This window comes from Coturnix japonica, chromosome 13, assembly GCF_001577835.2.
Source record: "Coturnix japonica isolate 7356 chromosome 13, Coturnix japonica 2.1, whole genome shotgun sequence".
Taxonomy (NCBI): Eukaryota; Metazoa; Chordata; class Aves; order Galliformes; family Phasianidae; genus Coturnix; species Coturnix japonica.
In genome coordinates this window covers 4,133,884-4,161,002 of record NC_029528.1, presented here as the reverse complement: position 1 = coordinate 4,161,002, position 27,119 = coordinate 4,133,884, and the positions used below count along the sequence as shown (strand labels likewise).

Below are 27,119 nucleotides of genomic sequence, written 5' to 3'. Positions count from 1 at the left end.
AGAAGCGCGGTGACAAGCTGACGTGTGGTGATGACATCACGCCGGAGGGCCGAGACCGCGCCTGGATTGGTTGAGCCTGCCCGCTCCCACTGCGGTCCTTCCCCGCTGCCCTGCCTTATATAGCGCCAGCTCTGTCCCGCCTCCAGCCTGCCATTGGCTGAGCATCGCGGTATGGGCTCGCGATTGGTCAGAGTTGCTGTCCGTCAGCGCGCTGAGGCCTGGCGCGGCCTGCGCGGAGCACCGGGAGGCCATTGTGGCTGTGGCGGCCCTGCGCGCCGGAGGAGCTGCAGGCGGCGGCGGAGGTGGCTGCGCGGCTCGCGAGCGCCGCGCCCCGTCCCGCTGGAGCCTGACCGGGAGAGAGACGGTGAGGGAGGCCGCGAGGAGGGCGGTGCGGGCGGCGGGGCCGGAGCCGGAGCTCCCCGATCTGAGCCGAGCCCCCCGGCCCTGTGCCGAGAGGACTCCCTGGCTCTTCCCGCGGGCCCCGCCCGCCGAGGCGCAGCCGGGGTTGGGCCGGGCTTCCCCGCGTGTCGCTGACCCGGGCCCGGCCCTGCGGAGCGGGGAAGGAGGCGGAGGGGCCGAGCTGGGGGCCCCTTCCTTCTTGTCGGCCGTGCAGTGCCCCTCGCCCTTCCCGTGCCGCATCGCTGCCCCTGCCCTCAGCGCCCCGTGCCGGCCCTGGCAGCGCTCGGTGCTGGCGGGGCGGGGGCCGCGCTGTGCTGCTCCGCGACGGAAACCGCACGAGTGAAGGAATCCCGTGAGCTCGCTGGGCTCTACGGCTGCTCCGTGATTTCACAGCGCAATAATTGCACGGCACACACACGTTTGAACTTTTCCCCTCCGTCTCCCGGCCGAGGTGCAGCCAGTATTTGCTTTCGGCGTTTGTTTAGCAGCTAAATGACAGCGGGGCTGGTGGCTGTCGGTGTGATCTGCTCACTAATAGCTTCGGCCGGTTAAAGACAGAGGTGCTTCTCAGAGAACTGAGCGGATAAAGCCAGTATTGGTTAATTTGCAGAGTACGTTTGTAAAGGTGAATATTCAGTGTGGTTTCCCTATCTTTTCATACTCCGTGTGTGTGTGTGTGCTCCGTGGGTTCTTTCTGTCTCCAGTGCAGTTTAGCCTGAAGTTCAGTTTCTTGATGTTCATCGTGATAACATTTCTGTATCCAAAACAGCGCAGGGAATGTTCCTAGCTGTTCCAACCTGTTTGCTTCAGAAGCTTTTGACGTGGAAAATATCCAGGGAATGGATCTGGTTAATAATAAGTTGCCATTTTAATAGGTGCCTTTTGCAGAGGTGACTGGTGCAGTGTGTACATACACTGTAGTGCGGTTGCTTCCAACCCCTAAATACTTCCTTGCTGCAGTTCTGTATGACAGCTGATACATTCATTGGGGGTAGGTTTGGTGTGTCTGTTTTCCTCTTTTTGATTGTTTTACTCTGCATGAACTGAGGCTGAACACCACTTTTGTAAGCGCTTGTGATCTCTATGCATAGAGTAAAATCAGCTTTGTGCTTTTTAGTTTTTCTGGTTGTATGAGCCCATTATTAAAACAGACACAGAAACCTGCACCCAATTTATCTGCCTCTCATGCGTGCTCAAAAATAGGAAAATTATCTTGAAGCACCGTAATTGAGTGCCCTTATCAATATGCAGAAGTATGTTTGCTGACTGTCCCATGAATGAATGACTCCCATGTCTGGCACTGCTCCTGTCTGCTGCAGCTCGGAAGCCATGAATGAAAATGTGCATTTCCTACATGGAAGTAATGCCAACTTCTCAAAGGATTCCTGCATGGGAGATGTGTGGGATGCATTATGTACCTGCTAAGGGGAGCAATGAATCAGATGGTCTCGGGTAGCAGTGTAACAGTTGGGGTTTAATAAACTTACTTGTCAGATGTACTTTTCCCTGTTGATGGGCAACCTTATTCAGTGGGTTTAGCCCCCAAATAGACACTGAGACTTAAATTATGTCAATACTTACAGTCTCGTGGCATTTAGTTTTGCATTAGTTTGTATATCTGAAGTAACCTGAGTCCTAACCAAGCAGCGTGCAGCCCATAGCATAGGGCTCAGAGAGGGGCTTGGTGCTCAGCACAGTGAGCTCCAGAGGATGTCAGAATACATAGAGCTTGTGTGTTGTGATTCACAAATCCCTCTTTGGGTCTTATCTAAAGAGCTTATCCTGGTCTTTAAACTGTTTTTCCAAGTGATGACTTTGTACAGATGAGATTTCTTACAGTGAGGTTTCTTTGGATCAGGATCACTTCCTTTTCCCTCTGCTTCTTTCTTTCAATGATCTTCATTAACCCATAAAGGAGTACCAGCATAGATCCCACATAACTAACAGGCCTAATTTGATTTCCAGAGTAATCCACATCTGCACTGTTTTCCCCCTCTTTAAGCCCTTTTCAGAGAGAGAATCTTGGCCTTTTCCTTAGTCTTGTCTTTCCAGCTGTGTCTGTGTTCCAGCATTTGGAGATATACAGAAAATACCAGGGCTGATCGGGGGTTGTTAATCAAAAACTGTGGTGCATCAGTGTCTATAGCTCTGGAATGATAAAAGACAGGAAGAGTGGGTTCATTCCTTACTGTCTAATAGCAGCTAGAGATGACCAGATTGAGTATTTACTTGAGAGAGGCCCATATTCTAATTCCTGAAGCTGCTAGAAGCTGCTCATGTAGCCCTGTGCCCTTCCAGGATGTGCTTCTGAGTTGCTGTCGAGGCTCTTCTGCTTTGCATGGGCTCTCCACTGTTCTGTAGACTGGTGAAGAGGGAGAGAATAACTGCTCTCTCTTTAGCTACAAGTGATGTAGCACAGCTGGGTGGTTAGGCCAGCTGCTTATAGGGGAGGTGATCTGCTTTCATTTCCTGTTTCGGGGAACTCTTGGCTTTGTAGTTTAGTCTGGGCTGTAATGGCATTACCTATTATGTTGCATGTGAAATTATGTGTGTCCACTACCTCAGTCTCAGGTGTAATTACCTACATCTAATTAATTACAGACAGATTTTAGTGTAGCACCAACATCTAGAGAGGGAGAGCCCATAACTTCCTTAGGGAATCTTGTCGAGCACCACACCTCTTCTACCTTTGCAAAGCAGGCTTTGTTTCTCCTTCTTCCCTTTCCTTCATATCTTCTAAAATGTCTAACCAGAATCTTTGTGCTCATCACCACATCCATTGTGTTCATACATTATTTCATTCCTCCTTTCTTTGGTCTTTTGTGCACTTCCTCCTCTAGTCTGTTTCTCATAAGTAACCCAGTTAACGAGATGTCCTTTCCCCTTGCTCCTTGCTGCCCTCTGGACTCTCAGAAAGTCCAGTTGCAGCTTTGAGAGCAAGGCAGATGAGAGGCAAACTGCAGTGTAACTTCCTGAATGGAATTGCTTTTTGCCTGCTGTTTGTTTTTGCCTTCATTAAAGGGGATTGTTAACATTCAAACAAAGCAGTCCTCAATCATCGTAATGCATTTGGGATAAAACTAACTGTTACAGTGTGGCTGGGTCTTTCAAGCTGTAGTACCAACTCCCTTAATTCTTGTAGGACTTGAAGTACACTAACTGATGGCATGGATGTCAATGTGTATTAAAGACGGGAGGAAGGAGTGCGGTGGTGATAGCAGTAACTCAGGGTTACGGAAGTTGGCTGAGTGCTGGAGTCTCCTACGAGGAGGAGAGAGTTGTTGCCTGAGGGTGTTGTTTGCTTTCACAATTGTTTACTTAGCTGCTTTTTGTGTTGGGGCTTGGAATGAGATGTTTGCTTACAGCTGGGAAAGGTGTGGTTATTTGTTGTCTCATCTGCAGGGGTTTTTCATTAGCAGTAGTTGTAAGTGAAGCTGAAATAATGCTTATCTAATAGTATGCTATTAAAAAATTCATATGTGTTAAAATATGCATAATCTATCTTCCATCTTGTCTGCCTGGAATTACTCAAATTGTACATTTGTTTTCTTTTTTCTTTAAGATCTTGAAGCCTGTACCAGGTCCTTGAGAGAGAAAACTACATGACACTACACCATGAGTGACAGTAAATGCGATAGTCAGTTTTACAGTGTTCAAGTTGCAGATTCAACATTCACTGTACTAAAACGTTACCAGCAATTGAAGCCCATAGGATCGGGGGCACAGGGCATTGTTTGGTGAGTAATAAACATTTTATTTAAACATAAAAAGCTCTAAATGCGTAACAAAATATGAATGTGTTCCTGATAGGGGTGCCAGGGTGTCCAGTATTATCAAAATCGATGAGCTTTGTTTCTTGCTACAGGGTTGTGAGGGACTAAATAGTTTCTAAAATACCTGCCTGCAGTAGTTCGTGTGGGGAACTAGCTTTTGTTTTGATTTTAGGGGAAAAGTAATGTTTGGATAACATCATAAATGAAGAGGGTCAACACATTTCCTTCTCATTAACCACTTTATTTTTGTTTTAGTTCTCACCTTCCCCATGTAGTTATGCTATTACAGTGTAAGGTATGACAATGAGATGGTGAGAGATTCTGAGTTTTACTCGTTTCTTCATCATAGCCCCCTTTCTTCCCCCCCTTTTATTCCCAATCACTCCTGTCCATTTCTAGGAGCCACCAATGCAGTGCCTTGCCATTAAATGGCAGGATGAGGCAGATCAGTGTCATTGTCACTCCATGGATTAACCAGGAAGTGATGCTGTGAGGGGTTGGGCTGGCCATCTCTTCCTTGCTGTGTCACCTCAGCTATGTGTCCAGCCTCATCTGGCCCAGGACGTGAGAGTCATTAGTCTGATCCTGAACCTTAGTCTCTTGTATGGCATCACACCTCTGGGCCAGCTAAAGGTAAACAATTTCAAATGTTTTTTAGACTGCAGCGGTCTATTCTGCATCACTTACTGCCAGCCCTTGTTTTGTCGGGCAAAACTTATTGGGTAACAGCAGCACTTCTTATCGATGTTATTTTACAATTCCATACATGAGGGAGCAAACAGATATACTTATTAAGTCTGTAATATCAGACTTAATCAGAAACGCGTGGTGTGTTGCTCGTGCTTTAAGCCCAGTCTGCTGTTTCTGTCTGCCTATAAATTCTGCAGGATAAGAGGGATGACTCATATTGCAAGCAGCCCTTTATGCAGCACCTGCCCATGACTTTCTGGCTTTTTTAAAACCTTAAAAAATGTTTTATACTTAGGAAAGGAGTGCTAACATGAAAAAATAAGTGAGATAAGAGCACCATATTTCATTCTTATTCAGTGCGTTGAGTGAGGAATGGGTAGGCGTGCTAGATCTTAGTACTGGTGTTTGGGTAAGCATTAGTGTGGTGCAAACATCTCTGAGTATAAATATTCTTGATGATATGCTTGTTCTAGATTGTATGTAAGGATTAAGAGTGGTTGTAGTTGCTTCTTTCATTGGAAGCAGTGCATTTCTGAATGACATGGCTTAAACGAGGCGTTGCTTCAAAACAGTTGGGGTAGTGCTAAGGTCAGTGTCTTGGGTGGAGAAAGGGATGATCTGATTTATTGACTTGTTTTGAGAAAACTTGATTTTTGGAACAACAGAATAAAACATTGCATAAATTCTTCATGTGAAACATCTGAACATTATGTCCAAGTTGAAGAAGGTGCAAAATCTAAATTTCTCTGTAAAAGTCCCTAAAATACCCAGGGGAAGTATGCAAAATGTAAGGGTACACAGTGCAGAAATCTCACCATAGGATGAGTGCCATCCTGTCATTTTTGGCTAGGAAAATCTTACTGTTATTTGTGTGTTGCGTAAATGAAATACAAAATGAGAACTCTAGAAAATGAAAAAGGAACTTGCTTGTTTTATGTAGAGTTTATTTGTGTATTTCATATACAAAGTGTGCTTCTATACGTGACTACTCACACTTCTTATGTTCTAGCATGCTCAAAACCTTAGAATCTATTTATCAATGAGTAACTGCTTGTACAAAATGATTTTGTTGAAAGAATTTTTGTTTGAGGCTTGATATTGATTTTTCCTTTCTTGCCCTGGATTTCAGATGGTTAAATAGTCAACCTGATTTTTCTGTCCCAACGAAGTTATTCTGTCCTTCAAGATAGCAAAACTGTGATCTTAGAAACTCATGTGAGTTTGTGCTGTCTATAACAGTTGCACTTGAAGAAAACAGTCAGGAGTTTGTTGCTGTTTGGAAACCTGTGTTTGGGCAGTGGGGAAAGAGTGAGTGAAGCAGAGCTGGTGAAGCAGGAATCCACAGCAGGAGCATGTTGCAGTTCAAGGCAAAAGTCCTTTGCCTGCAGAACTGGAGCACAATTTCTCGCTGTAATTTAGGTCAAGATGTTTATAAGTTCATTGGGCACGTGGCATCTTTACTCCTATTATTAAAAGCTGGCTCAAGATGCAAACTTTTAAAAGTGCTCTGAAGACTTTAATAGAATTCACTGTGATCAGGTTGGTGTTGCTTTCGGGTGGGAGGAGAGATGTGGAGGTTCTTCAGAGCTACCAAATACAGATTCTTTATGGAGACTCAATGTCAGTCACTGTCGTGTGGATAAGGAGAAAAAAAAAGGAAGGTAGAGGTGAAGTTGTTTGTGTGTGCTGGGATGGAGTTGTGACACATACCTGGTTTTGCAGATTGCAAAGGGATTTCTTCCCTGAACTGTCTGTCCCACTGTTGCAGTGGGCTTGCTGCTCATGACTGGCTTGAGCAGCTGTTTAGTGTGGACCCTGTTGGTTACTGGTTGTTTGCTAATACCAAGGTGCTGTTAAAGCCATTAATATACATAAAATTGTACATGAAATTTCTTCTTGATGAAATATTGGAAACACGAGCGCTTTCATCTTTCATATCTGGGAGGAAAACAGTTTCTCACTGGTTCCCTTCCTCCCATTTTGTGTTTTGTTTTGAATAGCTAAATAAAAAAGCTTTAAATCTGAGAGTGATTGTATCACTGTGAGTAATAACTTGTGTGTGTCACAGAACTGAGTCGAAATGAAAACTAGCAAGCCTTTAATGAAAACAGTGTGGTGGCTCAAATGTGGGCACTGAACTCCCAGATAACAGCACCTTGTGTGTGAACCCTGCCAGATGCTGGTGGTACCTTTTCCAGTAGGGAAGGCAGTGATTTGATGTTGGTAAACTTAATACAGTTTGAGTATTGCTGCTGGAGATGAGCTGCACCTCTTGTAATAGTGCTGTAATACGGTGGTCCTTCACATCTGGTGCTGTCTGCGTCCTGATGAGGTGGGGAAGGAGGTCACAGAGTGGCAGCTTTGGAAAAGACATGAGTGAGAATTCTTTCCTACCAAATGAAAGTAGCATTACATGGAAATAATGTGGCAATCCTTATTTAAAGTTAGAGAGGTAATAGATTGGAACTCTGTGTTGTTCCTGGTATGCATTTGCAGGTATTTTGTCAAATTCCCTGTGTGTTAATAATGAGGAATATTCCAACCTTAGTCCTGTTCTGGATATACACGTAATTTAGCCTTAGATTCTTACTGTTTTTAAAGTGTTTGCAACTGTGCCTTCAACTACAGAAGGAAAGAACAATTGGAAAAACTACCTAATTAATGGTCATTTTCATTTTTAAGTTGCTGCATTTCTCCCTACAATGTGTAAATCTTCCATATTCATTTTTGTTCTTGCTAAAACCAGACAATTAATTTTCTGGGAAGCACTGAAATTGCTTTGAGTTGTAAACTATCCACATCCATATGAGAGCACTGACGCCTGCAGGGCAGATCAGTTGTTGTGATTGTTCTTTAGGAAAGATCAATGAATACTGCAAATGTTAAATGAATGTCAGTCAGCAACAGTGCCCAGAAGAGTTCCCAAGTGTACAGACTAAGCTGGAAATATACAGGCAGCTGAAATATTACTTAAAAACGTGCTTAACGTATTTTTAGATCTCTCAGTTTTGAACAGAAGTCTCAAGTCAGCAGATTCTGTCTTACTTGGGGGAGGGCACAGAAGGCTTTTCTTAAGAATGTTAGTGGCTTCTGCTCAGCCTGCCTTTGTTTTTTAAGGGATGTTCGGGTTCTCTTTTAATGTGTTTTTTTCTAAATGTGAAATGAAGTTAGTGTAAGCAGCTTAGTTGGTATTTATTTCCTCAAATCTTCATTTCTTTCCTTGTTCCCATCTCCCCTCTTCCCTCGCCTCTCCCCCAAGCAGACTTCAACTTAAGCTGTTTGTCTTTGACAACTTGCAGTGCTGCGTTCGATACAGTCCTTGGAATAAACGTTGCTGTAAAGAAGTTGAGTCGTCCTTTTCAGAATCAAACCCACGCAAAGAGAGCTTACAGAGAGCTTGTTCTTTTAAAATGTGTCAATCACAAAAATGTAAGTCTGCCTTTGTGTTTCCCTCTCTCGTTCTCTCATATCTCAAAAGCTCAAGATTTGCTTTCTTGCAAATGTTTAACCAAAGTAGCAGAAAAAAAAAAAATGGTGAGAGAAACCAGAAAAATTTGCAGTGGGTTTTACAATGTGAGGTTCAGCTCTCGGTTGAGCTGTTTGGAGGATGAAGTGCCCAGAACAGGAGGCTCTTGTTGCAGCATCACTATGGGTTTACCATCAGTGTGGACTTTAGAGATGGTTTTGCTGTAGTGCATCTGCCTTTTTACATCCAACTGCAGCAAGCCCTGTTTGGCACTGAGTTTGGTTGTGGGCTTGGCTCTTCTAGCTGCTCTGTAGTTATATTTCCTGAGTTTATGCAAGATTTTTATTAAATATAATATTTGCCTGGTGGATTTGGAAGGTATATTGGTGCAGCTTGACCAGTAAACACAATTGAAATGCCGACATACCATACATGCATGCAAGGTTATCGAGCCTTCTACTTGATGTAATTAAACATGCGAGTACAAGAATATAAGGATCACAGTGTGTTGCATTGTGGTGCCAATATAAACTGGGAACAGTGATGATGGTGAAAGTTTTGTACTCGAGTGTCAAAGTTCCCTGAGTCAAGTAATCTTCTATAACTGCTGAAATATGCTTTTGGTGAAGCCCAGAAGTAGCAGAATAAAGGCAAGGTTGTAATTAAGGATGGCAACATAGTAATGGTAGCAGTTCTTTTAGAAACAATGTAAATTGAATGGGGCGTCACCTTTGCTCTTGTTTAGTTAAAATTTCTTGCCCAGTACATGTTCTAAAATAAGAGATTATTGTTCATGCGGGGAAAAAGGAACACATTTCAGGTACTGAAGAAGGATATGGGTGTTAAATAACGTAGAGGGGAAAAAAAAGCTTGTGCCCTATCTTAGTCCCTTCAGCACATGTGCTGCAGTTTTCAACTGTATCTGAAACAACAGTTCTTCAGTGTGAGTGAGTTAAGTGAAACCAAGTAATGTTAAATTGTGGTTAGTCCTGGTATGCAATTGGATTTGAATAATAATTTCTGTAGTGATTGGATTTTTACTTGAATTAAAGCTGAAACTTCTTTTTTCTTTATAGATAATTAGTTTATTAAATGTATTTACACCACAGAAGTCACTGGAAGAATTTCAGGATGTGTAAGTAGTAGATTTTTGTTTTAATTTTCCTGACAAATATTGAACTAAGCCATAGCTGTGCATCTCTGCTATCTCACTGTCTTTGTGCTGAAAGTAGGGGGTAACTAAAGCCTAAGTCTGAGCTTTGGTCAGTCTTTCTTGGCACTTCTGAAATAAATTGAGAAATAAAGTTGTTTTGCTACTACCATCAAATGGAAGTGGGAAGTTGTTATTTGCCTCCTATCCATTTGTTTATCTATCTATGATACTTTGCTGATTTCACCTGCATCTGCTTTGTGTGCATTGTCTTCTTTTAAATGGGTCACTTAAGGATAATAACTTGACAGCCAGATATAATGTGGGTGGTGATTCCAGTGATTGACTCTAATTTTGAAATGGTGTTAATGAATGATATTTCCTTAAAATCTTAAGCATTCTTATTGTTCTTATGGTTTATGAATGTTTTCTTCTGCTTCAGATATTTGGTTATGGAGCTGATGGATGCCAACTTGTGCCAAGTTATTCATATGGAATTGGATCATGAAAGAATGTCTTATCTCCTTTACCAGATGCTATGTGGTATCAAACATCTCCACTCAGCTGGTATCATCCACAGAGTAGGTAGTATTAGATCGTTACTGATATTCTTTATGAACACAGATGTTCTTAGGAACCTGAGGGGTAGGCAGGGAATTGCTGTTCTGAATGTTTATAGTTCTTTTGTTCATACTATGACTGTACGTGGAGGTTTTCAGATTTGAAGATGAAGACCAATGCATTGTTAACAGATCTTAAAACAGATTAAATCAGTTCTGTGGATTTAAGTGATGCTGAACTGATAAACTCATAAAATATGAGCAACTGTGTACCTTCCAATTTATTAAAGAATGAGTCTTTCCAATTTAATATTTGACTTTTACAAGTTATATTACCAAATGGTTGTTCAGAACTTTAAAGTCCTGAGCATACTTCATGCAACTGATTCTGGTTTTCTGCAGCTGCTCTTTGTATTTTCCATGACCAGTCATTCTGCTTGACAGTCATGCTTGGGTTTTTTTGTTCCTTTCCAGTTCTTTTTTCCCCCTATTTCCAGGATACACCTTTTAAATCTCTTCTCCCTGGGAGTTGAAAAATTCGGTCAGCTTCTAGTCTAACGTGCTTTTTTTTCTTCACTTTCAATCCATAAACATAATGGAGAGCCTGTATAAATTGCAACAAATCTCTGCCTTGCTGAAAAATCTACTGTTGTTTATAGTTAACGTGTAAGAGACTGAAGGGGAGGGCTGGAATTCCGGCTGGACTCCACCTGACTTGTTGGCTGCGATTTGGAGCTAAGGGGGAGACAAAATGTTTGCTGAGAAATTTGAGCCTGTTGGAGCTAACAGAGCAGTTGGACAGAACTGATGCTGGTCAGACATGAAAATGGGACATTGGTGAAACCAAACTAACCAAACTGTGAATAGCCAAACAAAGGCAGGAAGTTTATTTAAATAGAGAGGCTAAAGTGGATTGTGTTGTGTTAGTCTGGGACCAGAGCAAAAAGACCTGTCCAGACCTTGAGTGGAAACTCTGGATTAGATGAGAGATCGGATTTTGGAGAGAAGCCAGGCTAGGAAAGGGACAGAACTTGGATAGCTCAAAGGAATATGTCTGGGGATGACTTAAAGGGTCTGTGACTAAACAGAGCTTGAAATAATGTATGTGACACCAACCTCTGTTATTAATAGATGAATATTGAAATCTGATATGCTTCACATGGCCCAGCATTATAACAAGATGAGATAACAAATTTCACTGCCAACTACTGTAAATAATTATTCAGTTATTTCAAGAGAAAAGTCTGTGAGGAAGATTAGAAACTGCAAGCAAGCTGATTCAATGCCATTCTGCAAAAATTGGTTGCTTTCCTATTTGCATGTTCCTGCCTCCCTTAAGAAAAGGAAGTTCTGCACCTGAAAGCATAATTCATGTGGTTGAAACTACATCAGTTACTTGAGCAGAGTCCAAATATGCATCTGTAATTCAAATTCTTGTGAATGCAAACGAATGTAAAAGTGCTGTCATGGGGTAAACTGGTGATGTTATTGACTTCGGGGGGGGGGGGGGGGTGTATCATTCAGTGTGTAGATCCTTCCTTAACTGCAGTAATTTCTTATTAGGATTTGAAACCCAGCAACATAGTAGTAAAATCAGATTGTACACTCAAAATCCTTGATTTTGGACTGGCAAGAACGGCGTGTACTAATTTTATGATGACTCCATATGTAGTAACACGATATTACAGAGCGCCAGAGGTTATCCTTGGAATGGGATATAAAGAGAATGGTAAGTTACTGGAGTGATGCTTTAAATTGTTTGTCTAAAGCATATGTGTCTCCAAACATAATAGCTTTAAAAGGCTGGGACAGAGCTAATTTCCCTCTGCTGTGTCTATTCTTAATGCTAATCACATTACTGGAGATTATTAAAACATAAAAATAAAATGCACAATAAGTATTTTGTGGAGAATAAGAGTTTTCTACCGTATCCATATCTCCATTTAGCATGTTCTGTTCCTGCTTCCCTGCTGTCTTACCTTTTCCTTTGTTGTCCTATTGCATTTTTCTTTATCCTACCTATATACCAATCTATGAGAAACCTATGCTGCATGATGTTTTAGAAAACCAACTAACCGATGATCAGTGTGTAAAATAATAAACCTTTTTATCATTGTGATTTTTACTGTGAAGCATACTCTAAGTCTGTCCCCCCAGTGTCTGTGATGACTTCATTAAAGATCTATTTCAGATTCTCCCATAAACCATGTAGTTTATTCCCCTAAATCTATATAAATAGCACTTAAAGAGGCTGGGTGTTGTACTATATTTACAAAGGCTTTATATATTGAACATTCAGCCAACAAAACTACTGGCAAGGAAACTGTCCTTGACCCACATTACTGTTTTACTTGCTGGTATTTACTGGCTGTGAAGTAACATTCTGCCTCCTCTGGTCTTCTAACCTAGTACATCTTTTCGGTTATTCACTGGGGCTTGGGGATACTTTAGCTGTGTGATACAAGGGACTTGCAGGACCTTGCTGAGCCACTGAAAAATGTACACTGATGCACGTGGCAGTTGTTCTACTGCAAGTGCTCACGTGGATGAGAACGTCTATGGAGGCAGTTCTGGATGGGACAAAAATACTTATCTGCACGACTATAGATAAAGAGTGTGAATTTACAAATTAATAATTGTTATACTTAAAAAACCTCTTTAATCTTTTGTCCTTGTTACACCTAACATATGATAGTGGATATCTGGTCTGTTGGGTGCATTATGGCAGAAATGGTCCTCCATAAAGTCCTGTTCCCAGGAAGAGATTGTATCCTTCTGCACGGTCGTTTCAGAAGTGTAAATGCTGATAATATTTTGCAAAGTGCTGAAAACAAAATGTAGCAACAGTTTAATTAGTTGGCGTTGAAATGATTGAAGATTCTTGTTAGCAGTTTGGTTTTCCACGTTGTTGTATTTTACCGTAGATGCTAGATGTCTTCATTTTGTTTGTTTGTTTGTTTTCCTCACTTTTGTTCATGATACTTCATAATTTGATCATTTCATTTTTACTTTCAGTTGATATCTGGTCAGTTGGTTGCATCATGGGAGAATTGGTGAAAGGTTGTGTGATATTCCAAGGCACTGATCGTATCCTTCCCTAGTCATCCTTGAACCACTTCCACCAGGAACATACTTTGATCTGTATAAAAGCTTAAAGCACTGTTCTCAACCATGTTTTAGTAGATCTGCTGTAAGCTATGGAATTAGTGTCATTGACCAAATTGTTGAGCTTCCTATTTTATTTTCTTAGCAGACTATATTTATTGTAATCTGTACTGATTGAATCTGTAGAATTTATACTAACAGCTTAAGCTTTTCTATCTTTAATAGAATGCTGGTAGGTTAAGGGAAAAAAAAACCCAAAGCATTACCTGTTTTTTCTTACTGTTGTTCTTAGTAGATAAGTATTAGAAGCAGAAATCTACTAAGTTAGCTTTTACTGTGCATGGGTTTGGCTTCCTATTTGGTTCAACTTATTTTTTAATGTACGAGTTTTTTCAGTTTCAACCAGGTTTTTTTCTCACTCGTTAGGATGCTGCTGTCCAATGAGTGCTAATTGCAAGTACACTGCATGAAATCTCTTTTTCTTACTATTATTATTTAATAGAAAAACAATTTCTTAAAATTTTTGTTATCATTTTATGAAAACTTTATTTTGGACTTACTTTTTCTATAAGATTATCCTTCTTTCCCTTTTCCCTCCAGTATTTTTGACCCAAGTTCATCTTCACAGAGTTGTATTTTGTTACGTGATAGAAACTGTGAGCACCTTTCTGTATTAGAAGTAAAAATCTTTATGCCCTCGTGCCCTTAGACTTGGGAAATCTCAACAACGTATTACTGGATCAGAGAGGAGCATTTGCACTTTGTGAGGTGGATAGAAATGAACATTTAATCAAATACATATTCTTCAAATAATTGTATGTGTTTAAAAGAATTTCCTAGAAAAATGATTAAAAACTCATTATCAAGCTCCAGTTAAAGGAAAACTTGGGTTTAAACCAATTTCATCCTTTATAAAAAATAGTCTTGCATATTAGTAGTGTTCCAGGGCAAGATATTCCAAATTGGTCAGTAAGTAAATAGAATGCAGAAGATACAATTAAACTGGGCTGTAAGGCACCCAAAACCAAAGGACGTGTGGTCCAAGCTTTTGAAATAATACATTGTATAATATTTCTGCTTGTCAGCAAGGAGAAGCTGGGCCCACCACTTAGAATACCAAGTATGTGCTCCTATGATCTTTTCATAGCTATATGTCTTGTAGAGGCTATTTTAAATTCAAAGTTTCATGACACTAATTAATCTTCAGCAGTTGATCGTTTATCAGTTAGTTGCATAAATGATTGTTAAATAAGTCTGTTTTCTACCTTTCTTCCTTTCTATATTGTTTTACCTTTTAAAGCCTTCAGACCAACCTAACACAATTCTTCATATATGTTATGTGTCCTTCATCTGCATGTCAGCATGGGCTGTTTTGGTTTGTTCATGAAAAAGGAGGGAAATTTTGTTTGTACTCATATATGCAAGTTACCATTTGTAGCTCACTGGAGGTCGCTGAAGCTCCACCAGTCCATATTTCAAAGAGTCTGCCCCTCTATCTTATCAAAATGCATAACTGTGCTTAGGGTTTTTTCCTTCTGAGTCTTTCAGTTCCCTTTAATGTGTGATACTGACAGATAAGTCATGTTGGCTTATGCAGTTATCAGTTTGGTCTGGAATAATTGTCATTTTCTTCTAGCTGCAGCCACAAGTCTGTTTTGACTACAGGGGTTAAGGGGGATGGATGCTGCTACACACGGCCTTGGGATTTTCCGTTTTTTAATTAAGTTTTGATATGTCTTAGCGTTCTGGTATTTTGATCAGGGAACCAAGCCTAATGATGTGCCTGTGGTTGTCTTCAGGAGAAACTGCTCTCGGATCCAGTTGTTTGTACGTTGCTGTATGGTCAGCAGGGATTTCTTGGAGTGTTGCAACAGAGCCCTGCTTGGGCTGAGATGCTCTGCACCGTCAGGGTGGAGGATGGGCTGAACCTGCTCCTGGCCATAGCCTGAGCTGAGAAGCTGGCAGTTGCTGTTGAACTAGAGATGAAAAACGTAGAAAAAACACCCAGCGTAGATACTGGAGATGAAGTAATGGAAAGCCTAGAGGCACTAGAGAATGTTTTCAGTGCTCTTCTGTGCAGGAGGTAAAGGAAACTGCCTGACTGATGGAAAAAGCATGAGAGCATAGTCATGATTTCTTGGGAAAAGTCATGCTTTATTATTAATTGATTATAATAAGGACTCTGTTTTCAACATTTTCTCCCAGAGTCTCGCAAAGCAGACAGGCACTCTGCTATGGACTGAACGATTCTGGGTTACTTTTGAGATTGGGGTCATTAGTTGAACAGAAAGGGTAATTTTGTCTGCAGACTGCAAGGTTATTGGAGGGACGCTGCATGCTTTGCATCAGCATTAAGGTTTTCTCCTGATTGAGTTTCTGATTATGGACATTGCTTATTTCATATCCAACCTATGCTGGAGAAAATATTTTGTCAGGTTTTTTTCCCCACATTTTTATTACTGAAGTGAAATAGGTCCCCCACCTTCAAACCACCATAGAATGCCCTTGAATTTGGCTAGCTGCCACTCTAATCATCAACCCCTTCTTGAATCTGGATTGGTGGACTTCTTGCACAAATTACTTTTCCAACAAAATTTCCTGGCATGTGTCAAAACTTGCTTTGTATGTGCTCTGTTTCAGCATGAGAGTTAATAATACTGACTTCTTAATTCTTATTTTAATATTGTGTTTCCACTGGAATGTATTGAATAAGCAGATACTGTTTTCAATCTTTGCATCTGAAGTCTAAAGCTTTAGCAGGAAGGATATTTCTGGATGTATTTTTGGCATGCTAACAAAAGTAAGTGCTTCTTAAACTGTAGTGTGTGTTAACTACAATTCAAAGTGCAGTGGATGTGTCTTGTTAAGAAACTGGTGTAAGAATCAATAGTTTGAAAGAAAAGATTCTGAGTTCAGATACGTTTGGAAGGTTTGTGGTTAGACTGCTAGAACTGCACATTCCTCATCAGGAAAAATGGGAAGTGTTGAACTGAATAAACTTACTGTATTAGCATTGTTGATACTGTAGAAATATGTAAAAGAAATACCACGTTTTATGTATTCTTTTATGTATTCTTTTATGTATTTTTACATCTGGTACAGTTAGATGTACGTCAGGTCATTCACTAGCAGCCTTTGTGTTTCTTTCTTTTCTGTCCCCATAGTTGTTATGTTATGGGTGTAATTAAAGAACAAACCTTCGTTTCGACTCTTCCAAAGCCATGTTTTCAGAACTGGCCAGTAGGTACCAATTCACTGCAGATATTTAATCCTGATGAGTTGTGCACCATTTCTGGTCTGTCCCTATCCTACAAAACTGATATTTTAGATTTTTGCCAGCGTAGCTTTTTCCACAGCAGTTCTAGAATGTTGTTGATGTTAGATTGGAGTTCTTGTTTTATTATTAGTTCAGGCTTTCAGCTTTTCAGATTTCTGCAAGTGATGTTTTTGTGTAGCGCAGACTTCAAATTCTGCAGCTGATTTTCCTAAAGATGTGGTGCAGATATTGATCAATGGAATAAAGTAATTGAACAACTAGGAACGCCCTCAGCAGAATTTATGAAGAAATTACAGCCTACAGTGAGGAATTATGTAGAAAACAGGCCAAAATATCCAGGTATTAAATTTGAAGAGCTCTTCCCAGACTGGATATTTCCATCAGAATCTGACCGTGACAAGTTAAAAAGTAAGACAGATTTTTTTTTTCTTCTTCTGAAGGTGTTAATTTAAAATGTTTGCAATACATTTAATTAAACAAAACAACAACTAATTTAGAATATCTGTATTGCGGTGGGTGTTGACATAAGCTCCATACCTGCTGGTTTTTTTCACATATGACAGATTCTGATTTTTATTAATATTAGCTCAGAAATACGGAGATATTTCACTGTTCTCTTTAATTCACTTCATTTGAATGTCTTGAATAATGTTTGTGGCTGAAATGTTTCTGAAAGTAGCACTTGTTAGAGTTATTTATGTTTTTCTGGTTCATATGGGAATGTAATTCATGTCAGCTGCTTTAGATAAATGACCAAGAAGTTGAAAAAATCAGTTCTATGGGCAGACACGAGGTTTTATACAAAATAGGCTACAGCAACTTATTTTATTATACAGCATTTTTAGTTCAGACAAAAAAAAGAACTGCCAGTCAAATGGCGCTGCCATTTACTATGCACTTCAAAATGTGGCTTATGAGCAGTAGTTGATGACAAACTGTGACCTGTGCATCAGCGTAGCTGTTCAGAATTGAGATTGGTTTATGTCAGCTGCAGGGTTTATGTTTTGGATTACAGTAAAATAACATTGACATTAGAGGACTGTGACCTCCTTTTGAAAGAAATCTGCCGTCGCTGTGCCTGTCCTGGCAGTGCAGCCTAATGCTGCTGGGTACTGAGCGAGACGTGCAGCTCCAGTCCTACTCTGCTGACTTAAAAACAGTGCTCAGTGAGACCTATTTAACTCTGCGGGATTAGAAGTTAAGTATTCGCATGTCACCAACAAATGGAACTTGTTGGGAGGCACTGAAGCTCAAGAGATCTGTTTGTGTATGCTTTGTCAGATGTTTACTTTCTAGCCAGTCAAGCTAGAGATTTATTATCAAAAATGCTTGTAGTAGATCCAGACAAGAGAATTTCCGTTGATGAGGCCTTACGTCACCCTTATATTACTGTCTGGTATGATCCAGCTGAAGCAGAAGCTGTAAGTTTGCATTTAAAATAAATTTTAAGATATCAGTTCAACAGTTTTAAGAATAACTTTAGTTTGGATCCAAGTGCGTGCTTTGAACTCGTGTTTTGGTTAGTGAGATGCACGTAAGCATTCAGGTTCATGTTTGAGGTGGAACCACCTGAAGAACTGTCGGTGGAGTGGAATTGATGCTGTTTTGAAAGTGATTATTGGTAGCTCCCTTTGTGGAAAGTGTTGCCTGCAGGGTGGTGATGTTCTTTATTTTGGGTAGTGGGCTTCATCTGAGGCCCTGCCAGACCTTACAAATGTTCATTTTCAGTTGATGCTTTTAAGCAGCATTTTGGTGGGAGGTAGAATCTAAAGCCTGGAGATGTGAAATGAATGTAAATTGGAGATGTAGGGAATAGACTGCCAGAGGGAGGTAACAATTGGCTGAGAAAGCCACCATTTTTAGTTTTGCCTGCAACATAATAGGTAACGTGTAGACTTAATTTTCTTTGTAGCCTCCACCTCAAATTTATGATGCACAGCTGGAAGAGAGAGAACATGCAATTGAAGAATGGAAAGGTAAAAAGGGAGCATGAGCAATGACGTAACTTGTACTGTGAGCTGTGTGTTCCTGTTGCGCGTGTGCTGGATTGTGTAACTGACTGGATCTTATTCAAAATGTGCAATACTGCTTATGGTGATGTGAAAATAAATTGATAATGGAAAAATGTGCTATTTGGAGGAAATATTCATGCATGTATGTATGATCCGCTGTAGTAAATCCTTTCCTCTAGAAGAGTTGAGGGTGAGCCATCCTGCTTGTACCATACCATCGAGATCTGAAACAAGTAATGGAGCTTTGTTACATTTAGAAGTCTGTGATATTTTATTCAGGTGCTGTGTCCTAAATCTGTCCTGACCCATATAGTGGTACTTACAGATGGACCTGTCACTATTTAATTGTACCATTACACATTTATAAATAGTGCTTAAATCCCTTGTGATCTTAATGTTTTTTCTGTCTCTTCTCTTATTCCTCCTACCTTATAAGAATTAATATACAAAGAAGTAATGGATTGGGAAGAAAGAAGCAAGAATGGTGTGGTAAAAGATCAGCCCTCAGGTTAGTCATCGTTTCAGTAGTTCTATGTTATGCTGCTTAGAGTGATCTGTTGGACTAAAAGGAATGAAAAAAGTCCTACTCAGTACAGGTAGGTGAAAGTTCTGTTGTTACAGACAAAGATTCTGGTCAGCCTTTGGAGATCCGTGGGCAGTAATTTTTCACTGTTATGAAATGAGTTGTATGAAAGCAAGTCTTAAGTGCTGGATATCCAACACACTGAACTGTCTTCTCCATGGAAGGCTCCTTCATCTGAAACCATTTATGCCATGTTACATCAGCTGTTGTGCAGATGTATTTTATGCTGAATGCTTTTTCTTGGCTTCGAATGAATGTGCACCTTTCATCCACATTCAAACGCTATTAGAGCTTTTTATTTTAAGACAGCTAATAGCATGAAGTATTTTTGCCGGTAGTTGAATCCTTAATGTTTGCTGCTTTTCTTTTGGTTCAACAATTGGAATGTTGTGCTGCAGGTTTTAAGTGTTGAGAAGCTTAATGCGTGCATTTCTACTGTTTAATGATTTGTCTGTTTTCTAAGTATTTCTCTGAGGAAAACGATGTGCTCAGAACGTAGAAGTGTGGTTATTTGTGCTTGCGATATTGTCTTGCCTCAGATTTTATTATGTTTGGTTTACTTAGCACAGATGCAGCAGTGAATAGCAACACCAGTCCTTCCCAGTCATCATCTATCAATGACATTTCATCCATGTCAACAGAGCAAACATTGGCTTCAGATACAGACAGCAGCCTCGATGCCTTGACAGGACCCCTTGAAGGATGCCGATGATCAGCCAGGATTGCAGACTTATCTTTGGAAAAGAACTTTTGCTTCCATTGGGCCTGAATTGCTTGTAAGTTAATGGAACAAAGTAGAAAAACTCCATGTTCTGCATGTTCTGCTAAAGTAATGCCTGTTTTTATGTTTACTCAGTTGTTATGGAACTGCCTGCTTAATGTTGTAGAATGAAAGCAAATCAATGTCTAAGGAGCAAAAAAACAAAAAAAGTTTAGACACTATTACAGGCTTTTCTTTGTTTCAGCCTATTTCAGGTGAGCAGTTATAATAGACTTCTAGCCAATAACTTCTCTTGAGTGAGTTCATGCATCTTCAGTCCTAACTGGCAGGCTTTTGTGACATCAATGGTTGTTTACATTTTAGTACAGTATTGCTCATTTGTAAGTTTTTTGAATGTACAATGTCTATGAAGTTTGTTTTGATGTGTGACTATGACAGTGTGCATTATTTAACAACCGGAGTGTTGTGTGTAAGTGTTAACTCGCATGTTGAACACTCTCAGTCCTGTGTTTAAAGGGCAGTTACTTTTCCATATAGCACTTTTGTGAGCCCTTTCCATCTTCACTTCCCAATGGTTCTATCTTCTTGTAGAAGAGGAGAACACAGTGTTCAAAGAGTATAGCCATACCCTCATATTTCATCAATGAATATCTGACGCTTTCCTAGTTATTTGAACGTGGGTGGAAGATACAGTGGCTTAGTTCAATCTTGAAGGATGGGTGACTTTTTGTGAAGCTGTGCCTGTTTAAAAGAGGGCAGAGCGCTAAAATGTTTTGTATTTTTTTAGCTCGTGATACCGATCCTTTAACTGAAACAGAAAAGGAAATTACATATGTGATGCTCTTCATTCAGTGACAGGTGAATTGGAGAGACTTGCAGTCTAAGTGGCCTGAAAAAGAGCTGCATGAACGTTTTCCATTTTTTTAAATGGGTCCATTCTATTTAGTGAGTAATTTAAAAAAAAGCAAAAATATAGTAGCTTTGAGTCATTTGTCAATTAATTATTTACTGAACAGAACTTAGCTGTAGTTCCAAATTAAGAAATCCTCTCTATTTTTACTGGGAGAGGAAAACATAATATATTTAATATGTACGTTTTCTAAATGCGGTGTCAGAGGAGAGGAGATTGTTTCTGTTTCAACACACGCTTCTCAATGCAGTTTTTAGGGCTGTGTAACACAAACACCAGCTGCGCAATCTGTTACATCCTTAGAGAATATTTGTGGTGGACTAGGGCTTAAATCAGCAGGTACTGCACACCTGTGAATGTGTGCGCATCCCTTCAGAGCAGCACACAGCTGTGTGAAGTGCTGCTAAAGGATCTCATGCATGGGAACGTTTGAGATAAACCCATATGACTGTGACAGCAACAGAGTTGTGCAAAGCAAGGTAAAACACCACTTTCTTAAGGGCACTGTATTCAGCTGATGATCCAGATACTGCTGACTTGAATATATGCAGAGAACTTACAGAATGTGCTGGTGCAGCCAGCTGCATTATGGAGATGTGGAATACACTCCTGTAGAAGAGAACTGACCCTTGTTTCTGACCTTAAGATTTGAAAGCAGCAGTTTTATCTAATGCAAGCATTGCTTTCATGTTACAAACTGTACCCATATGGTTTTAAATAGCTTAATTTGGTGTAGCAAAATTACTGAGATTTTGCTGTCCCAGAGAAGAAAAATGCAATGCAGTGCTATTATGTTGACTTCAGAATGTTCATCTGGAATTATGACTTCTTTTTCTAAAGAAATCTGGAGTTGTAGGACATTGAGGGCTTGGGTTTTTAGCTGTTTGGTCTAAAATCTGTTTCTTTGGATACTGACAGTATATATGGACTACGTATAGTGCATTTTTGTCACTGACAAAAAAAAAAAAGATCTGAAATAGCTTTTATTGTATAGCCATACAGTACAGGTTGCTGTTCTTTTGTATTTTTTTAATCACTGTTATATGTGTAAGTTAAAATTATTAAAGACACCTATTCAAAATTGCCATTAGTGATTTCAGGCTAGCTGTGGTTTTGTTCCCTTCCTCTTCAGCCCATCAAAAGCTGTAACCACTATGGAATGAAACTAAAAACAAGCAAAAAAAACACAATCCAAAACAACAGAGAAACTAACAGTTGAATTTCAGAAGTTAGCTGTGCTTTATTGATTGTCTCTAGTGATGTTTTCAGAAGTTACCAGTGACGTAATGGTGTTAAGCCAGTACTTCTTTATAAAGGGATGGCTTTCCTGATGATACAAGTTTAGCACACAAAAATAGCATCCTCTGAACAATCTCAGATTGGTCATCCGTAGATTCTGCCTTCCTTTTTTAGAAGGCTGTCTGAAGTCTTTGAAGAGTGGTAGAATGCAGCATTGTATACATTTCATGTTACGCTTGATGAAAAAGCTTTTTTGTCTGTGTGAACATGAGGGACAAAGATCTCCAGCAGTTCATTAATCTCCTGCTGAAACAGCTGCAGAGCAAATCTGTCCCATTTACCTGCCTGGTAACTGACTACGGCTCTTCCTACTTTACACCAGAGCCCTCTGTAGAAGTCACTGCTGTGCATTTTGGTATTCCTGATTCACTATGGCAGTAATCTTCTGGACTTTATTATTCAAGATTCATTTTTAGCATTTCCAACTGAAGTTGCACTGTACTGCATTCATCATTTTAACCTCTACTTTTTCAGAAGGTTTAATGCAACGAAGATTTTTCATGTCGTTTAGGTACCCGATGGCCTCCAGGTCTCTTCCAACCCAGAATGCTCTGTCATTCGAGTAGCTTTTTAATGTTGTTTCTTGGTTTTGAACACAGAACTGCCTTATCTGCATGATGTGAACTGATATCTGACCTTCTCATGCTATATACTGTTATCTTACACATTGTTTTGAACAAAATAAGGCCTGAGATTGAGCTTCCTTGTGAATATTCCTATAGGAAAAGCTGTCCCATACCTTATGTTCTTAATGGCTTCTCGCTGCCGCATACTTCAAAGCTTCTAAATTCTACCAAAATATCATTGCTTATGGAGTATGCATGGGATTACAAGTCTGTGAGTACTGTGGATTTTGATTTTGGTGTAATTGAAAACAAGCAGCTCAGAACCCGAATAAACATCCATTTCTCAGAGAAGGCAGATAAGCAGATTATATTCAGCAAAACACATGCAGAATAGATGCATGATGTAGTTCCCATGCTGTCCCTGTGTGCACATAGAGACTGTACATGCTCTGCATGCAGGCTTTACATGTGGTTGTGTTCCTGGCTGCAGGCTAAGTTTGGTCCCATATCAGTGTAAGGGTTGTGGATGCTGTGAGATCCCATCGCTGGTGGAAAACCAAATGCCCATGTAACTTCACAGGGGTTTGAAAGTATAGAGAGTTTGGTGTGCAATATAATCACTTTTATTCCTAATACTAAAATCATGTATGTAAAGTGATGCGATTGACCGTATTTTTTTTTTGCACTTTGGCATTTATAAATATTTATGTGTATTTAAAGATTAAGAATGTGTGTATGCATATGCGTATATATAATAGAAACCTGCTCAGTTTTGTAAACACGAATGTTACCTTTCTGTATGAGAGACTCTGTTTAGTGTTAACACTACTGCAGTGAACAATAAGCAATTTATGACCTACAACTGAAAAGAAGTGGTGGTCAACATAGATGCAATCTGTAATCTTAACTGCTCACCTGAAGAGAAATTAAGAGTATCTATGGCTCTATGGCTGTTAATCAGATTCTTTACCAGAAACCTTGATAGATGTATGAACACTGAGTAGCTGACTGGCATTGCAGAAATGGAGTATATTTTAAAGGTTTATCTGTGCTCATATCATTTTTCCTCAATAAAACCCCAAACCAAACAAACCCCAAAACCCTTAGAAAGAGAACCCTGGCATTTTGAAACCTGTAAGTGCGCTTTGAGGAAATGGTATGGTATGACAAGTTGCATTTGTTCTAATTGAAAATGCCAAAAACACAAGAAGCAAATGTTAAAACGAGGGCTTTGTCTGCACAGAGCATACACAACAAGCAAGTCCGACTGGAACCAGTGTTTGCAAACAGCTTTTGGGGCTTTGTGTCCTTTCCTGAAAGGGTTTGCATTGTAAAAAGAATGAAAATGAAACCCAACCTAAACTTATAATTAACTGATTTGTTGGTAAGTTTCAAAGCCTGTTCAGGACTAGAGGGCTTTTGTCTCTTTAAGTCCTGACAGAGTATACATATATGTTTATTCAAAATTAAGTGGGAGGGGGAAAAAAAATAGTAATACCATATGTTTTATTTTTCTGTCCTAAAGGAAGGACCTCAAATGCTAAATTGCAGTGCTGGATTGGTTTCTGTTTGGCTTAAAATTACAGTTTGACAAATGAAGTAAGATTTGGACATTCAGAATCAAAGTGAGCTGCTGAGCCTCCCAGAAGGGAACGCTGCTTTGTGCAGCAGTGCAGTCCCCTCGGTCAGTGTGTGCTGGAATTGAGCTGCTGAGGTGCAGACAAATCTTTCCTGAGCACAGTGCTGGTTCTGAACATGGGCTCAGTTTTGTGTGGAGCATTTCATTTGAGTTGTGACTCTTGAAATGGGAGTACGGGAGCGCAGGGGTCACTGCTAAACAGCCTTTGTCTGTGTGTTCCATGTACGTCACATGGATTCTATCAGGGCTTGATGCTAAACTTAGTGATGCTGTATGCTGGGAGCCAAATTCTTTCCTGGGATGCGCACAGTGTATTTCCTGCTCAAAACTGGTTTTGCTCCGGGGATATGTGCACCCAGATCCAGAATTTGGACTGAAGTTCCTGTAGGTGAATCCAGTCACTTTGCTTTGCCGCTGTGTCTTCAATGTCTTTTTTTAACATGTTCAAAGTATGACAGAGAAAAAAGTATATTCTGGCTCATATATCTTAGATTGGCTATTACATGAGTAATAGTGGTGTTCTTATAGCTTATCACACAGCTTACCAAATCACTTTTAATTTTGCTGCATGCTGACATGTCTGGAGCTAAACTGATGGTTTACTTAAGCCATCTTCTCTCATATTAGTGTTGGAGGAAAGTGAAGAGATCATCGTTTCTGTTTGCTTTAAAAAATGGCTATTTTTGTAGCTTGAATTTCAGTTGTTGGTTTTCAACCCCACAGCTTTACTTTGTGGATGGAAATTTACCCAGGTCCGCTATTTCAAAGAATATATGTAGAGCGAGTCCAGTATACAATTAAGATAATAAAATAGTCTTCTGCAGTTTGTTACTGAAAATATGGCAAATTATTTTGGTCCGAGTATTCAAAAGAAAGTAGAGAATATACGTGAAGTTTATACACCTTGATGCTGCTGCTTATTTTTTGAGAAGGTGCTTGCAGTTTTGCACAACAGAAATCAGCTTTGTTAATTGTTGGGTTTGAAGCACTTTAGGGTTCTTCTCAATAAAACCAGTATACGGCGTGAGAAGGAATGACATATAAAATATCTGATATGTTTCAATCTGGTTGCCATTGTGATAGATTTGATCAGCGCTTTCCTTTAAATGTAAACCCGTTCTCAGAGATGTAATATTTGAGATTTTTTTTTTTTTATGGGCTCAAATTTAAGACGTAGGAAGAGATCATTTGAGAAACATCTCCCTGCATAAATAAATGCATGTAGGGTGACTTCAACAGCAGCATGACTACCCAGGCATCTGTTGTATAAAGTATGGCATAGTCTTTATTTCTAGCTCTGTGTAACTGGCTAGCTATGGGCACTAGGATTTTTCCTTAAAGCAAAAATCTTCTATTACCATTTGGCTCTTAATCCAGATGCATATACAGTGTGTGAGGCAACAACATCTGCTTCCATTGGGACTCCACCATGATAGATGCTCTATGGATGCCATAGCAGGAGAGTCCCCACAGCAGTGCTGTAGCAGCACGATGCTCTGTGATGTGCCTGCCCATGTGTGTGCCCCTGTGTGCATTCCTCAGGCTGTGTCTTTTCTTCGTAGTTTCTAGGATAACAAAAGCAGAGCAGAAAGCAATCAGGTAAGAGCCATGTTTGTTTGTTAGCGATAGCAAAGCTGGGTTAGTGCCTGTAACACACGCTATGGATTTATCTGCTAATGGGGAATCACTGTTCTGAAGAGCCGTGTGTGTCTCTAGCTTTTTTTTCTATCAATTCAGATGCTTAAATTGGTGCTAATTTTTTAAAGGAAAACGTGACAGATTGTTAGCAATGAATTTGTCTGGTTTTGATACCTATATTTTTCTTAAATGTTGGCAAACCAAACTTTGTAAAATGACTGATGTGCATTTTCACCTTCATCGGGTTTCCAAATTTTTCCTAAAGTCAAGTGTTTAAAATTCCGTGGTAGTTATTGCTTCTTTAGAGCGATTGTTTCAAGTGTTTTATACACCAATTAAATGGACGTGATTAGAAGAGATAGCAGCACATAGCTATAATCCTGTGTGTTCGGTTCTGGGGCATCGTGGGTCCCACAGCTGGTTCCAGTAGTGTTGTGTATCCAAATTCCTCCAGCAGGGCAGGTCAGAGATCCTTGTGTGCAGGTACCCAGTACAGCGAAACCTTCTTGGGTCCTTAAGATAACATAGATTATATGATTTTTTTTTAATGTTTTTTTTTTTTCAATCTATTTTAAAGAGAAATGGAACAAATGGAAATAATGAACTGTTTTTGTAGAAATTCAAACCTTAATTCCAGGGAATGTATTGCAGCAGAACACATGCAATGAAAGGGAATGCTGGGCTCCTTGAGTGACCTGTTAGGAAACCTGACATTACCAATGATTGAACCTCCCCCAGCAGCCCAGGCTTTTTGTTTTGTGAGAACTCACTTGGAACTGCCTTCAGGCTGTACCTCCCCTCCAAACACTCTGTCCATCCCCTTTGGGCCCTCATTGCAGCCCCTTTCCCAACCGTCACGGAGTAGCATCAAGCCCTGTCACCTGTCACAGTGTTCTGATTTTATGGCCTTAATATTCCTTATGATACGCTGTGTAATTTCACAAGAAAGATGTACTTTGGAGTCTGACGATATAAACACGTGGCCTCTTTTAGCCTATGGCAGGCTTTGATTGTCGTATCTCGTTCTCGACGCTTGTGCAATAGGAACACGTTCCCTTTGGTGCAGTGACTATTCTGTCTGATGCTGGACTTTGTTTTCAGGATGACGGGGGGTATTTTTGTTGGATGGACAGCAGTCATGCTTCCTCGGTTGGTTTTTTCTTTCAGATTCTTTTTTTAAGGCAACCAGAATTCACGAGGAGAGCTGCCAATAACTAGTTCTGAAGTGCTAGTTAAAGCCTTGTTCTGAAGCTTTTCTTCTCCAGAAATCTTACCCTAAAACAGTACTAAAGCCACTGTAAAACGACAAATAAATATGTATACCGAAGCAA

The 27,119-nt window shown here is 40.0% G+C and overlaps 1 protein-coding gene across 5 annotated transcripts; it reads left to right on the top strand.

Moving 5' to 3' along the window:
• Positions 1-250: 250 nt before the first annotated feature.
• On the top strand, positions 251-27,119 carry MAPK9 (mitogen-activated protein kinase 9). 5 transcript variants are annotated; one of them, XM_015875756.2, is made up of 12 exons: positions 251-364; positions 3,962-4,136; positions 8,162-8,291; positions 9,405-9,463; positions 9,921-10,059; positions 11,602-11,767; positions 13,054-13,125; positions 16,646-16,828; positions 17,717-17,841; positions 18,333-18,396; positions 18,869-18,940; positions 19,585-27,119. In XM_015875756.2, exons 2-12 carry the CDS (start codon positions 4,015-4,017, stop codon positions 19,725-19,727), a joined length of 1,275 nt encoding a protein of 424 aa, XP_015731242.1. In that variant the 5' UTR covers positions 251-364; positions 3,962-4,014; the 3' UTR covers positions 19,728-27,119. The 5 variants fall into 5 exon arrangements, with proteins under 5 accessions (XP_015731242.1, XP_015731246.1, XP_015731244.1 ...); XM_015875760.2 differs by having other exon boundaries at positions 19,580-27,119; XM_015875758.2 differs by lacking the exon at positions 13,054-13,125 and adding an exon at positions 12,734-12,805.